The following is an 18,055-nucleotide window of genomic DNA, read 5'->3' as shown; positions in this document are numbered from 1 at the left end:
TGATACCTACTTCTCCACCCCCATGTGGACACAGATCCCATCTGTGGCAGAGCCTGTGGACTTTATAACCCACAGTCACACACCAAGGCACGTTCTCTTCTGAAGACCTCTTTGCAAGGCAGCATAAACTGAGAAAAACAAAACTGTGTAGTAGGGGAGAAGCCACGTGGATTCCTGAAGTGTGATACTTATTATATGGGGAAAAAGGAGTTTGTGTGTTGTTTTTTAAAACTTTATACTAGCTACGCGCTATAGTCTTAGCAAGAGCAGGCTATTTTGAGAAGCAAACAGTCTGAAATGGGTAAAACTTGTATCATGGCATACAGAACATATTTTCTGAATTAAAATTAAGTAGGAGATACTGATACTGATAGAAGACTGGGCAGTATAGTAAATTGGACAGTGAACCAGAGAACTGATTTTAGAAATACCTCCAAACCAAGCAACGTGGGGAAGGCATGAAAACAGTGAAATAGAAGAGGGCAGAATTGGAGGTCACGATGGGGCTGAGCAATTGGAACTAAGGTGATAGTAAAAAAAATAATCTTTTGGAACTCCTTTTTAAGCTCAAGGACACAAAATTGTATCTGAATATTTAGATAATTAAGTTTTATGTGAGTAAAATATACAAAAAGATCATCAGATACACATCAGTAAAAATGTAAAGGAATGTTCATGAGAATCTTATAAACACCTGAAAAAAACATATGCACAACAAAACTTAAAAGCAATACCCAGGATAGCAAAGCCAATGGCACAAAAAGAAACTCGAGGTTTGGCCTCTGGCAATGCAAAGAGACAACAAATTAAATTTTCAGTGCTTTCCAAACCAAACTCACTGCCATGCCGTTGATGCTTTCAGGGAAAACAAACTGGGGACAAACTGTTTTTGTACATGGGAACAATATAATTTTTTAAGCTTTAAGCAAACAAAAATGTAATATAGTTTCCTTCATAAATAATGCAGAATAATAAATTACTAAATCACTCTATGGCATGAAGGTAAAATTAAAAACCCCAAGGGGAGGACATCTTAATTTCAAAATTTCAAACAGCGCTAAACATTAAAACAGGTTTTATGTGTATGTGTATATTAAGGGGCTTCAAAAAATTTGTGAAATTATTCCATTTTTCCACGAACCTTTGAAACCTTCTTGTATGTCATGTGTTCATAGCTATATAAAAATAAATAGAATTATAAATTTGAATTGAAAGATGAAATATTATTTCAAGGAGATAAACTATAAGAAAGTTTCAAAAATTTTGTAGAGAAATGGGTTTAACAGTGAATGGAATTTTTTCATGAATTTTTTGAAACTCCCTTATCTATCATTAATTTTTTTAATATAGAAAGGTTTATACCACAGGTAAAATAACAAAGACTCAAAAAAAGTGAGAAAACTGAAGACTGAATTCTTCATAATCCATCTTAAAAGTAAAATTATCTTCTTCTTTATCTTTGATAATTAGTTGGAGGAATACCAGTCTAAATTATGTCAGGGAAATGTCATGTTAACCAAGAATTAAATTCCAAATAGAATTATAGAAATTCAGAGTAAACTAAATAGAGTTTTAATAGCAACCCCCGTCCCACCCCCAACAACAACAACTATAGAAAGGAACAGCACCAATAGGTAGAACCATGAATACTAAACAAATGACAGGGAAAAATAAAACCTAGGAGAAGTCTTGACCATAAATTCAAATTCCCTTATTTCATTTAGAACCATTTTGACATTTCACCTGCTGGAGGTAAACCTATGATCTTTTGCTTTCCTGTGTAATTCCTTCTGTATTTCTCTGTCTTATTTTCAGGAAACTCAGTATATTAGGGGCACATCCCCCCCAAAAAACCAATGATAATTTGGTTTTTTCACAGGTTTTTTTGGGGGGGGCGAGGGGGATAGTGTCTTTTGAGTTTGTTCTACCAGGTCAGACTCTTAATCAAGCTTTCTATTTAGAGGTTCTGAAAAGATTGCATAACAGTGTGTAATAAAAAAGGCCTGATTTGTGCAGACGGGGGACTGGCTTTGCCCCATGATAATGCACCTGCTCACACATCCATTTCAGTGCACCAGTTTGAGGCACTCTTGCCTCATTTGCCCCATGCACCTTACTCAATTGGACTTGCTCTGTGTGACTTCTTTTTGTTTCCGTGGATGAAGAGGGATATGAAAGGACAGCGATTTGAAGACGTAGAAGAGGTGAAGAAAAAAAACAAGGAAGGCCTGTCAACCATCCAAACAGATGAGTTTGAAAAATGTTTCCAAGAATGGAATGGCAGATTTGACAAAAATCTTCAATGTAATGGAGAGTACTTTGAAGGTGATAATGTTGTTCTGTAAAAAAAAAAATGTAAACGCATAGCTTTAGGGGGAATTCCAGTTTTGGGGTGTACCCCCTCGTATTCCTCTTCAGGCCTCTTTTTTGTTGCCAACCATGCCGCACTCCCCGCTTTATTGTCCAAGAATCCCAGGGCTGGTCACTTTGTCCAAAGGAGGCCAGACCACTACTGAACACACTAATAGCGCCTTGTCTCTCTCTGGCTGCTGTGGGAGACTGTTCTGTCAGGCTGGTGAATATTATTACTTAGATGGCCTTGCTTGGAAGAAAATCCAGAGCTGGCTTTTGCTGTTGTTATTGTTTTAAGTTGGGACAGGTGTTAACATGTTTGCATACTGAAGGGGCCCTGGTGCTGTAGTTATGTGTTAGGTTGCTAACCACAAGGCAGGCATTTCATACTCACTGTCTGTTCTGTGGGAGAAAGATGAGGCTTTCTGCTCCTGTAAGTGTTTGCTCTCCACAACCCAAAGGAGGCAGTTCTGCTCTGTTCTATAGGGTTGCTACAAGTTAGAATTTACCTGATGGCAGTGGGTTTTTTATTTTGAATGTGGAAGCGAAAGGACCAATTGTTGAGTGCCACAGAGTGGCTTCCAACTCATAGCGACCCTATTCCCAGCAGAAGAAAACACCGCCTGGTCCTGCACCCCCCTCAGAATCGTCATCATGGTTGAACCCATTGCTTCAATCCCTGGGTCAGGCCATCTCTTTAGTAATCTTCCTCTTTGTCACCAACCCTCCACTTTGCTAAGCACGATGTCCATTTCCAGCGACCGTTCCCTTGGAATAACAAGTCCAAAATATTTGAGACGCACTTGCACCATTCTTGATTCTAGAGAGTATTCTATTGGACGTCATTCAAGACAGATATGTTTGTTTGTTCTTCTGGCAATCTATGCGGCTTTCAATATTCTTCCCCTACACCATAGTTCAAAGCCATTCATTCTTATCTGGTTTTCCTTATTTATTGTCCTGCTTTCACCAGCATGTGAGATGATTAAAAGTAGCATGACGTGGGCCAGGTGCACCTGTTAGGCTTCTAAGCGACATCTGTGCTCTTCAACACTTTAAAGAGATTTTGTGCAGCAGATTTACCCAGTGCAACATATCGTGATTTCTTCACTGCTGCTTCCCTGAGGACTTATTGAGGATCTAAGCAAAATGGAGTCCTTGACAATGTCAACCATTTCTGTTTATTAATATTGTCTGCTGGCCACTTGTGAGGATTTTGGTTTCCTTTGCATTGGGCTGTAATCCCTTTTGATGGCTTAAGTCCTTGATCTTCATCAGCAAATATTTCAAGTCCTCCTCACATTCAGCAAGCAAGATTGTGTCTTCGGCATAGCACAGGTTGTTAATGAGCATGCATTCAGTCCGGATGCTGCATTCTTCTTCATATAATCCACCTTGTCAGATTATTTGTTCTGCATTCAGATTGAAGACGTATGGTGAGAGGATACAATCCTCGTGAACAAACAGTCTTTCTTTGTTCTGGATCCATAGGGACCAAGAATAAAGGCCAATGAAATAAGTCCAAACTCAGGCCATCGGTCAGTGTCTACTCATAGCGAGTCTAGAGGGAGAGTACAACTGCCTCTGTGAGTTTCTGAGACTGTCCCTCTATGAGTCGAAAGCAAGATACGTTTTCCAAATACAGTCGCAGGTAGCAGGGTCTGACTTGGACTCATTCGTGGGAAGCAGAACGCACACACTGAGGAATAGATTAAGGCTAGGACCACAGCATAGTGATACGTTCTCCCATTTCCCACAGTGGATGTGCCTGCCTTCATTTCTACGCCCCTACCCTCACCGTCTCCCTCTCACTCACACCAGAAAACCTCGTCTCGAGGTTAACAGAAAAACTAGATGTCCTGAGGTACAAACTTTCTCCATGTCCCTGTATCCACAGCTTTATGTTATGCTTTTCTCATCATAGTTAAAAAAGTGTCCCTCTCCCTGCCCAAAGCTAGCCTCCATGATGACCAGGTCCCTCTGATAATCATTGAGAGACCGGGTAGGATCCAACTTAGGCCTGGGACATTCAACCCTTGCTGAGGCTTCCTCCCCAGCAGCCTTCACTGGATCGCCCATCTCCACACTGTCACCTAAATGTTCTTTCTGATAATCAGCCTCTCTGTTGATATTGCTCCTTTGCTCAACAGACTATAAAGAGTCCCTTCACCTTTGAGAAAGCACCCAGATGCCTCAGAACAGCCCACACAATTATCCACCTTCTAGCTTTCTAATATATCTCTGCTCTGCTTCCAGTATGTTATAGTCCTGAATTCTGACTATGTGGGTTCAAATCATGGCTTCACCACTTATTACTTAACATTTCATCTATAAAATTTAAATAAGTAGAATTCCTACTTCACAGGTCTATGGTGAGAATTACATGCGTTCATGCCTGTAAGGCATGTCGATCAATGTCTGGCATATACTGACCACTTACTTGATAAATGTTGGCTCCTGTTATAGTGCTTTGTGCAGCTCCTGAGATGTACTATCATTTTAGTTCCTTGTATCTTTAGGTAGGAGACACATAAAGACAACACACAAAAGAAGAAGTACAATTTCTTGGTAAATAATAAGTGTTGTTCAAGTTCATTATCAAATTATTTGAATATAAAATGGGACATCATTTCATTATACAATTAATAAACACTTTAAACATAATAAAATCTGCTGTGGGCTTGCTAGGGGGAGAGTGAGATCAAGTGGCTCCATTTTTCAGGATCCTTTAAAATGTTCCTTTCTTTTGCCCTTGTAATTGCACTTCTGGAACATTATACTAAGGGAATAATTTTAAATACAGACAAATGTTTACACATTCTTTCTTTTTGGTTGCTGTTGTATATTATCCAAATTCTCTACAATTTGGAAATACATTTTATAATAGAATAAAGTTAAGAAAATTTTATTTTCAAACTGTGTGGAGAAAAATAAGGAATCTGATTATACTATGCCTAATCGACTGGTATGAGTAAGTTTTTGAATCACCAAGTTGAGTATAAACACTGGGTAAGGGTGGGACAGGGAATGGGTCTTGTATTCAGCCAATGATGTGATCAGTAATTTTGGGTGTATTTTGGGGCTGCTTCTTGTAAGGCTCCCCAATTGCCTTGTCTTAGTGCTCAATATAGCCTTGCATGCTTCTAAAACATCTGGCAAGCAGTGAGAAACATCAAAAACAAGAAACCAGAAAGAGTGGGGTTTGCTCGGCGACAAATGATTCCAGATCAGAGAAAATGAATAACTCTGCTTGTAAATGAAATGTATATTTACTACTTCTGCCTTTTATTGCAAGTTAAGCAGTCATCAAGACCTCTAAAAATGTTGATATGGTTAAAAACACAAACAAAATACTGCTGCTTTAGTTTAAGTACATATCGTAGATGAAATGTAGATGAACGGGTAAAGCGTCTCTAAACAGAGATGAGCATTGCTAAAATTATAGTCCTGTAAAAATTAAAGGAACCCTGGTAGCGCAGTGGTTAAGCGCTTGGCTGCTAACCGCCAAACCAGTGGTGGCTGAAACCTACCAGCCATTCCCTGGGCAAAGATGAGTTAACTTGCTTCCATAAAGATTTATAGCCTGGAAAATCCTATGTAGGCAGAAAATCCTGTCCTGTAGGATCACTGTGAGTTGGAATTGACAGTAGGTTTATGTTTTGTCTTTTTAAATACACAGGCTTTTACTGATCACTTACTGATACACAACTATTGCTCTTAACTGGATGAGGTTATCTCATTTTATGGCTACACTTAAACAGCAACAAAGTTGAGTGCACTAAGAAATAACTGGATTTCAAACTTGATAAATTAGCTTTACCATGTCAAAACAGAAAAGCCCATAGAATTTTATATGGAATGTCTATTACAGAGTATGAGAGAGAAAGGGAGAAGCTGCTTACGTTTGTTTGGAATAAGAAAGCAGGGTCAGTGCTTTTCAATAGAGATAGATTCCAAATCCAGAAACTCTATTTTAAACATCAATTTACAAACCAGATTAAGTTGACATTAATTATTTGTACTGTCAAAAGATGCATTAGTTTGAAAAGAATTTATTCAGGGTTCAGTGTGCTTGCTGGTCATTAAACACACAACTTTCCTCGAGTTCTTTGGTGCTTCCTTCTCCCCACTATCATGACCTCAAGTCTACCTTACAAATCAGATTAGATCAGAACATCCACACTGCTATAGATAAGAGCCTGCAACAAAGGGAATCCAGGATAGATAAAGCCCTCAGGGCCAACAATGAGAATAGAGATACCAGGGGGATTAGGGGAGGGTGGGGTAAGAAAGGGGGAATTATCACAAGGATCAATCTATAACCAGGGCGATGAATAATGGAAAAGTGGGTGAGGGGCGACGGAGGACGACGTAAGATATGAAAATAATAATCTATAACTTATCAAGGGTTTAAACAAGGATTTAAAATATGACTATTTTAAATAAGTGTACTTCTTTTCCTTTGGCATTCTGCAGATAAATTCCAAGACTTGAAATGCGCCAGAGGGAGGGCAGGCAGGGGAGGGAGGGAGAAAGTGGGGAGCTGATCTCAGGGGCTCAAGTGGGTAGAGAATTCTTTGAACATGGTGATGGCGGCATATGGGCAAATGTGCTTGACACACTGGAGGAATGTGTGGATTGTGATAAGAGATGGAAGAGCCCCATTAAAAGTAAGAAAAAAAAACCCAAACTTGGCAGAAATTGGAAGAATTTAAAGCTAAGCTGCTAGGTGACATTGCTAATTAAAAATGATAAAAATGAATGCAGAGTATCATTATGTGAATTAGGTGGAGGGAGTATATAATTTTATTTCTTAAAATTAAGTTGACATGGAGCTTTTCAAATAAATCTGTTTGTATAAAGGAAGGCACACCTGGAGCTTATTCCTTCATCACTTCAGACTTATTACTGTATATGACTATTTTTAAAAAGGGTACTTGTTTTCCTTTGGCATTCTGCAGATGAATTCCAAGACTTGAAATGCACCAGAAATTTCCCTGTTAAATTTGCATAAGAGAAGTAACTCTTAGTTTAATGCAGCTTAAAATCTCTATTCGATGATAATGCAAATAATAAAAAATGTCTACTGTTTGCTGAGTGCTGCTTACACTTCCAGCACTGTGCTAAAGGTTTCTAGCACGTTTCTACGTACCCCTCACTTTTCATTTATCCAGTCAAGTATTTATTGAGTGCGTACGATGCGCTGGGACTGCTAAAGATGCTAAGGATTCAGCAGGGAACACTATAGACAACTATCCTTGCTCTTTGTGGAATGTCCATGTCTTTGGATGGATAAAGGCAAAATCCATTATAACGTTGTTAGATGGCATCGAGTCAGTTCCAGTTCATGGAGCCGCTATGTAAAACACCGAAACCATGCGGGGCCCTTTGCCATCCTCATGGCTGTTGTTCTTTTTGCGATCATTGTCGTAGCCACCCTGTCAGTCCATCTCGGCTTTCTCACGGACCCTCTCCTTTAGCGAGCATGATGCCCCTTGCCAGGGACCGGTCTCTCCTGATGCATGTCCAAAGGGTGTGAGGCAAAGTCTCGCCATCCTCGCTTCGAAGGAGCATTCTGGCTGTCTGTCTCCCAAGACAGATTTGTTTGTTCTTTTGGCAGTCCGTGGTACTTTCAGTATTCTTCACCAGCATCATCATTCAAACACATCAATTCTTCTTTGGTTTTACTTAATCAATATCTAATATTCACATACATATGAGGTGACTGAAAATGCCATGGCTTGGGTCAGGCACATCTTAGTCCTCAAAGTAACATCCTTGCTTTTCAACACTTTTAAGGAGTCTTGTGCAGCAGAGATACCATATACATAATATGCGAAGTAAATTACATACTAGATGACCAACACCAGTACTAGTTCCAGTTGCTGTCCAGTTGATTCTGGCTCCCGGAGACCCTCTGTGTGTTAGAGTAGGCATGCGCTCCACAGTGGCTGAGATCGTATGTTAGACTGTGATAAGTGGGGCTGAGGCAACTGGAGTAGGGAAGGACTTGAGGAACAGCAGAGTTGCAGGGGGAAGGTCACATTTTTAAGTAGCATGGCCAGAGAAGACGTTACTGAGATGATGACATCTAAGTACATGAGAAAGTGCCGTTCAGGGGTAAATGGCAGATTATGTGATGATCTTGGGGGTGGGGGGGTTCCAGGTTGAGGGAACAGCCAGTGCACAGACCCTGAAGTTGGAATATACCTGGCTTTTTTAAGGGAGAGGAATAACCAGGAGGACTGTATGGCTGCTACAGAGGAAAGGACGTGGAGGGAGGATCACGAGAAATGGACAGGGAGACTGTGCAGGTACAGTCAGGTCGTGTTGGACCTCAGAAGCCGTCAGGAGGTCGTTGGCTTCTGCTCTAAGAGAGGTGGCAACCCCTCAGAGGGTGTTTAGCTTTCAAATTGGACTCTCCTTGAGAAGATGCACAGCAGAACATATGTCGGTTCAGCAGTAGATACAAGTACTCTGCAGCGGCACTGCTTATGTTCTTGGAGTCATTCAAGCATCTCAGCCTCCTTTTGCTGAATTGTCCCCCACCCACTAACATACACTCACTGCCCCACCCCTCCAATTTAGTATCTAATCTTTCAAACTGCTGTTGTTGGTTTGATACCATATAGTTTTGAAAAGAGCATAATGCTCAAAGCAAATATTCTCTACTGACTAAGCTAAACATTTGTTTGTATGTTTGTTTTAATCATTTTATTAAAATGATTAGGGACTCATACAACTCTTATCACAATCCATACATACATCAGTTGTATAAAGCACATCTGTACATTCTTTGTCCTCATCATTTTCAAAGCATTTGCTCTCCACTTAAGCCCTCTGCATCAGGTCCTCTTTTTTCCCCCTCCCTCCCCGCTCCCCCCTCCCTCATGAGCCCTTGATAATTTATAAATTATTATTTGTTTGTTTTTAAGAAGACTTTGGGGTTATTTTTAGTGTAAAAGTCAAGGTTTCAATGTTATATCAAGGCAATAATTTAAGGAGTTCAGTCAGCCTTCAAGGATCCGAAAGTCTGGATTCTATAAGAATTTGAAATTCGAGTCTGTTTTTTCCTCATTTTTGATTAGGTTTTTGTTCTAGAATCTTTATCAAAATGTTAAGAAATGCTAGCCAGTCACCACCTCTTCTGATCTTGTGACAAAGGAGGCGATTGTTCAGGGAGGCAATTAATCACACATTGCATTTTCTCTTCCTTTTCCCTACTGACTCAAAGGGTTTCCGTTGGCTTTGTTTTCAGTCTGGTAAAATATGGATGACATAAAATTCCCTGTTTTAACTATTTGAAGTATATAATGCAGTAGCCTTTAGTACATTCATACTGTGCGCAACCATCGCCACTACTGAGTTTCAGCACTTTCTTCCCTCCAGAAGGAAATGTACCATGAAGCAGTAACTCCCCGTTTCACTCCCTAAACTTGCCCAGCCCCTGGCAACTTCTAATCAGCTTTCTGTCTGTATGGATTTGCCTATTCTGGGTAGTTCCAGTAAATATAAGTACATAATAGGTGGTCTTGTGGATCTGGTTTCTGTCACATAGCATAATGTTCTCAAGGGTCATCCATCTTGTCATGTCTCAGAGCATCATTCCTTTTTATGACTGAGCAGCATTTCACAATATGCATGACTATATACCACGTTTTGTTTATCCGTCAGGTTGTTTTTTACCCTGTGGATGCTGTAAATAATGTTGCTATGGAACATTCATACACAAATTTTTATGTGAGTACGTGTTTTTCATTCACAACGGTATGCCTGTGAGTGGAGTTGTTGGATCATACGAAAACTGTCCGTTGAACTTAGTGACCTCAGAAGGTTTTCAGGAGAGGAATGATACGATCAGACTCGCATTTTAATGGGATCATCCTGCCTCCTTTAGTAAAATAAAATTCTATGAAACGTGTTCTTAGAGAGTTTCACAGCTAAAGAACTGACTTGAAGGGAAGGTAAGTATGTCATGGCTCCTCTTAAGATGTAAATTTCTAGCTCTTCTTCCTCTGATACATAGTCTGATCACGTTCTACCACCACCTTCTCCGAGTCAAGCAGAATGCCATGCCAGTATGGGAGTAACGGCCGAGGGAAGTTGTGAGAGGCCTGTTCTGCCCCGTATGGACAGTGTAACCTCACCAGTGTAAGAAAGCCTGAGGAGGATGTAGGACATGAGCAAACATGACTGGTTTCTGATTTCTAGGAAGTGACAGTAGAATTTCCAGAAGGCAGTCACATGCTATGGGTACGTGTGCAGCAAATCAACGTAGAGTTTCTTTGAAAAACATTTTATTTGATGAATAGTTAATTGAAGGAAATGGCAAAGGGTGCTACTAATTGTCATCAGAACTTTTTCTTGGTTTAATTTAAGCTCAACCAGATTTTCTCTTAAACCTTGAGGTCTAAGGTTCAGGATCTTGAGCCCTTGTTTATGCCGAAACTAATTTTTGTGTATTTTTTTTTAGTTTGTTTGAAAGACATTGCTTAGAATTTTAGTGATTCAATATGTAATAAAATACCCTGAGATTCAGAGCTTTAAAGTGAAATTTTGATTTGCTGTTACTTGATGAGGTGACTTTAATGGAATTATGGCTTGTAAAGCGGTTCAGCATTTCATGTTTTAGAATTACACATAGTTAACTCAATACCCTAGAACAGTTTATTTATTTTTTTTGCATCTTAAGACTTTAGTTACAAAAACTGAGAGAAAAATCATGGCAGCATCCCTTATAAGGTTAACTCAATCATAGGGGTAGGCTCTGTATGAAATATTAATACCAGGGCACTGTGAAATATTGGGTAAAGGCAACGATGACTTGCCATTGGAGACTGCAAGATTAGTAAGAGTAACCACAGACCAGCTGTTCAGGACAGCTACAGTCACTTTCATTTGTTTATTTTATCTTTTGATTGTGAGTTAAGTGAAGGTATACAGAGCAAATCAGCAGTAAGACATTCAACAACTTATCAAGCTTTCCACTGTCTTTCTCTGTTTCTTTCACCTTCTTCTCCCTCTTGTTGGATATTGTTTTCTCCTTCACCCAGACATGGCCTATATCATTTAGTCTGTGCCTTCTTCCCTCCACCCGTCCCTTTCCCAGGCCTGGGAACAACCAAAGACTGTTCCTTTTAGGATGAAAACCCTTTTGTTGGTTTTTTGTAATTACTTGTAGTAAAAATGATCCCATGCAATATTTGGTCTTTTGGTTTTGATTGATTTCACTCAACACGTGGTTCCCCAGGTTCATCCAGGTCATGAGGCATTTCTCAGCCTCATCGTGATTTGTTGATGGGTACTATTCTATGTACCCAGGTTTATTTAGATACTCTTGCACTGATGGTCATTTAGGTTGTTTCTATGCGGTGATGACGTGAGTGTGTAAATATGCCATGTAGAGTGATTGCTAGGACATATGGCATTACTACTAGTCCCAGTTTTTTGACGAAGTGCCATAACGCTTGCCACAGTGGTTGTGCCATTTCGTAGTCCTAATAGCAGTGTATGGGTTGCTCTGCATCTTATTGAATATTTTTATTCTTCTGTGTGTGTGTGTGTGTGTGTGTGTGTGTGTGTTCTTTTGTAATTCTCCTCGCCAGGCTGAAGTGAGATCGCATCTCATCATTGGTTCGCTTTTCATCTCTCAAATGGCTCCGTCATGTGTTTGTTGGATGACGGAATGTCTTTATTGGTAAACAATCTGTTCATATCCTCTGCCCATTTTGATTGTGTTATTTATCTTTTTCTTGTTGAGCTTTTGTCATTTTCTATCAATTTTAGGAGTTAGTCCCTTATCCAATGCATCATGGCCAAATTTCCCCAAGTCTCCCAGCCCCAAATCTGTATTTTCTCTTTTTCCTCCTGTGGTGAAGTCTCTACATGCATGTAAGTGTCTAATTTTCTCTTTTGTCTGTGTAGCCATTTGTTGTTGCCAAATCTTTGTGCACAGTTGGAGGGGTTTCATCAGAACAGTGGGGGAGGGGGATAGGTGACATTTCCGTGTTTGTCTTGACATGTGTTACTCCTGTTTTCTACTTGTGTAGTGGAAACTAGCATTCCATTCCCAAGGATCCTTTAGAATATAAGTTACAACCTTTAAACCACATTTTTCAGTAAATTTAAAGTGGTTTTATGTGACTGAAACAGTTATGAATTGTGTAGCTACTTTTGAATGTTTGTGCTATAATGAAAAAGTTGTACAGTTGTTAACCGTCGTATTAGGAAGCATCAGAAGGGAAAACATTGGCAGTGACTGATTTTAGATAATGGGAATTTGACCGTCACATAATATGGCACCTACCTAGGATGAAAGCCTTGCCTCGTGGTTGGATGGAAATCCACCATGGACTTCTCTCTCAACTTTAAGAGCAATCTATTTTGACTTACATTTTTCCCTTTCCATTAATGAGCTGCCACTTTGTTATTTTTTATTAGGTGGTTCTTTCAAAGAGCACACTACAGAAAAACCTTACTAATTTTTTGAATGGTATAACAAGGTCTTTCTAAAGCAAAACATTTATAAAATGCATATAAATTTTTACCTCTGGAGGGTACTATAAATTAGAAAACATGTGTATATTTTTCCTTTTCAAAGGGTTCATTTGGATTTCATAGCAAGTAAAGGCTTGTGAATTGAACTGTTTTAGTATCAGGAGGAATGAATTAAATGCTTCATCTTGACATGTGTTTGTTTGTGTGTGTCAACCTTAGAGTCTAGACCTTTATAGGTGACTTAAATTAGATATTACAGAATGTGTTGCACAAACACACAAAGAGGAGTGATATTAAGGGAAACAATAGTTTTTCCACCTTGCTCAGCCTGAACTAGTTCAGATGTGCCAGTAAGTAGGGTTAATTCTACTTAAATCTAAGTACAGAATAACTGGTACTAAGATTTGGTTTACTTGTTGAATTTTTAAGAGTGAGAAAGAAAGTAATTTTGTCTCAAAGAAGAATATCTTTTTAAATCAAAATGTGAAATAAATAAAATCTAACTTGAGGGTGTGTTGTTAGGTTATAGAAGGTTAAGTTGTATATATGTATGTATGTATGTATGTATATATATGGAGATAAATGGAATTAATTTGCTTTGGTGTAGAAAATTCAAAATGATGAAATATTTCAAAACTCTTATACTATTAGATTGTATCCGTTTTGATAACTTTATTCATAAAATGAGAATAGGCTAGTGAATCACTATAAAATTTTACATAAGTGCTTATGCATTTTACTAAAATAGCAGTGGAATCATAACCTTTAAAAGATGTTCAGTGAGGTACACTTCTATATCATATTGAGTTTATAACAATGATCGGGTCCAGTAAATGTTCATTATCATATCAAGTATATTTGGCCAGTAGAAGCTGAGAAAATAATGCAAAAATATCACACCAACAATTTCTCAATCATACAACTGAGACACAAAACAACAAAAGGTTTAGTAACTTAGGTTTAACATTGTATATGAAAAGTTTAAGCCTTGTTTTAAGATATGTCCCTTTGGTCAACCATTCCTTCTGGCTTTTAATTTACTTTGGTTTGGGGAATTTCCCAATCAAGTCTTTCTTTTAAAACAGTGGTTCTCCACCTTCCTAATGCTGTGACCCTTTACTACAGTTCCTCATGTTGTGGTGACCCACCAACCATAAAATTATTTTTGTTGCTACTTCATAACTGTAATTTTGCTACTGTTATGGATCAGGCGACCCCTGTGAAAGGGTGGTTCCACCCCCCGAAAGGGGTTGCGACCCAGAGGCTGAGATCTGCTGATCTTAAAATAATATGTATATTCCTGTGAGTTAACCATGGCCATGTCAAGCTTTTGCTTTGCTGACCTGCTAAGGCATTTTCCCAATAAATTTCTACCAAAAAAGGGAGTTCTATTGGACTAATAAGAAAGGACTAGTATCCTGAACTTGGAGCCTTCCCATCTTAGTCAAGATTTGAGACTGGAGAAGTCTAGTTGCCGGAGTGTGTACCTTTTACAGTGTTTTCAAATCAGCATGTCCTCAGTCCATTTTACTGACTGTCTGACCTAAATTGACTTGTAGCAATTGTAGGATCACTTGGATTAAATGTGGCTTTCATTTTCCAATAACAAAATCAAACCAGAAAACAAAGCAGTTGATGTAATGAAATAGTCCTCTGGATAGGTCAGCCTCATAGCTGCAGTCTCTCCTTCACCCTATCTAAGGGAATTCTTGGCAAGTAGAACTTGGAATTCTATACTACAAGAAATGTATAAAATAACTAAAATCCCTTATTCAGAAAGACATCTACAGCACAAGAATAAATAAGATTCTCTTCTTTATCTGGACTTCTTTGGCATAGAATGATCCCCAGTAAGGAAATTATATTGGTAATCTTAACCTTTAGATAGATAGATAGATAGATAGATACACACATACATACAGAGACATATATAACCTTTTTGATATCTTTGCATATTAGCCATTTTGATATAAGTCTTTTTACTAGGCACTATATAGTTCAATGGCATTAATTAAGAGAATATATTTTTTTAAATCTGCCCATTGTTAGCCTTTGGGTCCTCATTATTCATTTATTCTTATTATTTTCACCTTGTTTGTTTGTTTCAAGTCTGCTAAATAATCTCAGAGTCTGGTCCATGTAAAGCGACGTTTGCCCACTTACCCCCGTCCCAGGCTCAGATAGCTGGACCCTTTTAACTTTTCACTGATTTTCTTTCCTTTTGTTCTCATTGCCAAGACATGCACTTTTTACTACAAAAATGTAGATGACTGCTTTCGACATCCACAAAAACCTTTTCTAATTAACTGATTCATAAATTTTCTACGCTGGGAAACCAGAAACTCATGTTTGTTCCTATTTTATGTTAAGAATGAGTAATAGACATCAAATAAAGTTATGTACTTAATGGCAGGTTTTCTGACTATCCAAGGACTTTCAAATTTTACTTTTCAGTTGCAATTGGTTCTCCTGCAATTGTCCAGCCTGACACTGGACAAAATGCCTTTTATTAATAAACTGCTGTGCTTACGGTTTTCCATTATAGCATTGGTGCCATCCTGCTGCTCCAAAACTAAGTAGCTAAATTAAGATAAAGAAAAGTAATCACCATTGCTCCAAGCAGTTGATAAAAAATTTATAAAATAAGATTTGGATCTTTTGGACAAAAGGAGAGGGAAACTATTCTTAGTACTTCGTGCGTATTTTTCCTATTTTTTAACAGAGACCTATTAAAGGATGTATCTGCTGGGAGACTCACAGACCATGAGATTATAACCATTGCCCGTCATTATCGGGCATCAGTGGACAAGGAACCACCTGTAGATGTCTTCATTTCAATGGCCCACGAACAGCTCAAGAAGAATCATTTTGATAATTTTGAAAAATTACTCTGTATGTGTGTGTACCAAGATCGAAAAAAGTAAGCTTTTCAAAAACATTATTCTACTAGAGCTCTTACATTTCTGCTAGTCTTAGGAATGAAGGAATTCATATTCTATCAAAAAGGACAAAAAGTGTCATTCTCCGTCATACGCCACGATTTAATAAGACCAAAACCCTTTGCCAAGGAGTTTATTCTGACTCGGGGCAACTGTTTCATAAAGTCATTTACAATCTTTTTTGCAATTCTCCAAAATTATCTGAGTATAAATATTTTATGGCAATGGTAAGCTTTATTTATTGATGCAGTGGCTGGGGCCTCGTGGCTTCAGAAGAATATGATGCCCTTGCACTTTTTTTCCATTGATTTTGAGAAGCCTTTATCTGACACATAATAATCAAGATGTTAAAAGGTTTGATTATAAAATATCTTCTCCTTACACTAGGATGTGCAAAAGTCCTTTTAATAATAGACAAGGCAAAGAAATTTTGGACAACTCTATAACATTTCTTTGAAATTATTTTCCTTCTTGAAATGGTGAAATTCAGCATAATATGTTTCTAAAATATTAATCGAGCTTTTGTTGAACTTCCTTAAGTCAATGTCACAATATGGAACTGCAGCCACGTTTAATATGCTTTGGTGTCCATCTTACCTGTAGACCTGATATTATTCAACCAGGAGGCAGAAATACTTCATTGTAGCTCGAGTTTTCAGTCTCATGACTACACACCACTGTCATCTTCTCCCTCCACGTATGACACCTTCCCTCAACCAAAACCCGAAACATGCACCCCTAGGGGCTGTCTGCACACCCTAAATATCTTTGATGTTCTCATGTTGTTGTGTGCTATCAAGTTGATTCCAACTTCAATCAGTCCCACGTGATAGAGTAGAACTGCCCCACAGGGTTTCCTAGGTTGCCCTGGTGGTGGTGTGGGTTAGGCATTGGTCAGCAGTTTTGATCTGCTCATCACTCTGTGGAAGGAAGAGGAAGTTGTCTGCTCCCATAAAGATTTAGTCTCAGAGACTCTATATAAAGTCACTATGGTCGGAATCAACACTATAACTGTGAGTTTGGTTTGGCTTTTAATCTTTATGAAAACCAATTGCTATCCCCCCTCCCCCCCCTTAGAGCCACTAGTGGATTCAAACTGTGGGCCTTTAGGCTGCATCTAAGAGCTTAACTGTTGTGCCCTTCTGAAGGTCTCATCTTAAATGCGAATACTGAATTTCCCCCCTAGTCTATAACACATGTTTATTGATTTTTTTTAAATAAAGATGACATTTTTTCCCTTGAATCCGTGAGCCTTGCTGAGTCACTGGGGCATATAAAGCCAGAGCTTTGCACAGCCTGGGCCTGCCTTCTCCACTGGTGCTGTCCCTTCTTCAGGTTGAGAAGTGTGAGCTTCCTTCACTGACAGAACATCTCTGTAGAACAACAAGGGTGCTTGTTTGATCAGACAGCGAAGGCTCTTCCATATCTGATCAACTTTTCACCAAGACACCAACATTCTCAGCATTGTATAACCTCATTACCAAGAAAGACTTTTGATTCTAATTTTATCTAATACCTGGAAGAACATTCTTTGGGTAGGATAAACATTTCTGTGCCCCCAATATGTTGGTAAAAATTACTCTTGGGTTGTTCTGGAAAAATCATCTGATAAAAATTTGGAAAGGCCCCAACTGTGAAATAAAGTTTTGGTCCAAGGAAAAGACCAGAAAACGCCCTCAAGTCATGTCGTACTTACGTTGGAGGCTCTAGATGCCTGTCAGATTAAGACTTGTTTTCAAATATCATATCCATTTTTGACCAGTGGTCAAGAATGAAGATCAATTACTAAGAGCAACACTTGTGGCTTAAGGCTTTAATAAGCTGTGCTATTGCTAACCATGAATTCTGAATCTTAATGGAAATGTTTTTGTTTATAAGGACACAATCTGGTGATTGCTGGAATGGAGAAAGTTGATGAAATGCAATATGATTGTTTTTCCTTACTACAAATGCCAATACCAATTTCATACTTATTTTCCTGTGCATGTTTTTAGAACATGTCTGTATTTTCTTTCTTATAACATGTAATTGCTAGTAGAGGAAAACAAGGTATATAAAAGCCTATTTATTTTGTTTTAATGCAGAAAAAAAGTATTACCCAGCAAAGAGATCAGAAAGCTATGCAAGGCCTCCAGGCTACCTGTGACGGAAGATCTTCTTGTACCCATACTATCCAGGTAAACAAACGCTTAATTCTGAATGGAGGTTGGTCTGCATATTTTTGTTTGGGGACCAGTTCTAATTTTACATCTACCTTTAGTTATCCT

The 18,055-nt window shown here is 38.6% G+C and overlaps 1 protein-coding gene across 1 annotated transcript in view; it reads left to right on the top strand.

Moving 5' to 3' along the window:
* The window catches only part of EFHC2 (EF-hand domain containing 2), a 168,573-nt gene that overhangs the window by 115,065 nt on the left and 35,453 nt on the right, over positions 1-18,055 (top strand). The window contains exons 11-12 of the mRNA XM_075539326.1: positions 15,572-15,769; positions 17,873-17,965. Of these exons, the coding sequence (XP_075395441.1) occupies positions 15,572-15,769; positions 17,873-17,965 (291 nt within the window). The remainder of the gene's footprint in view (positions 1-15,571; positions 15,770-17,872; positions 17,966-18,055) is intronic.

The sequence above is a fragment of the Tenrec ecaudatus genome, chromosome X (assembly GCF_050624435.1).
Source record: "Tenrec ecaudatus isolate mTenEca1 chromosome X, mTenEca1.hap1, whole genome shotgun sequence".
In the NCBI taxonomy this organism is placed as follows: domain Eukaryota; kingdom Metazoa; phylum Chordata; class Mammalia; order Afrosoricida; family Tenrecidae; genus Tenrec; species Tenrec ecaudatus.
The sequence above is the reverse complement of the archived record's forward strand: the minus strand, read 5'-3'. Positions and strand labels throughout refer to the sequence as shown.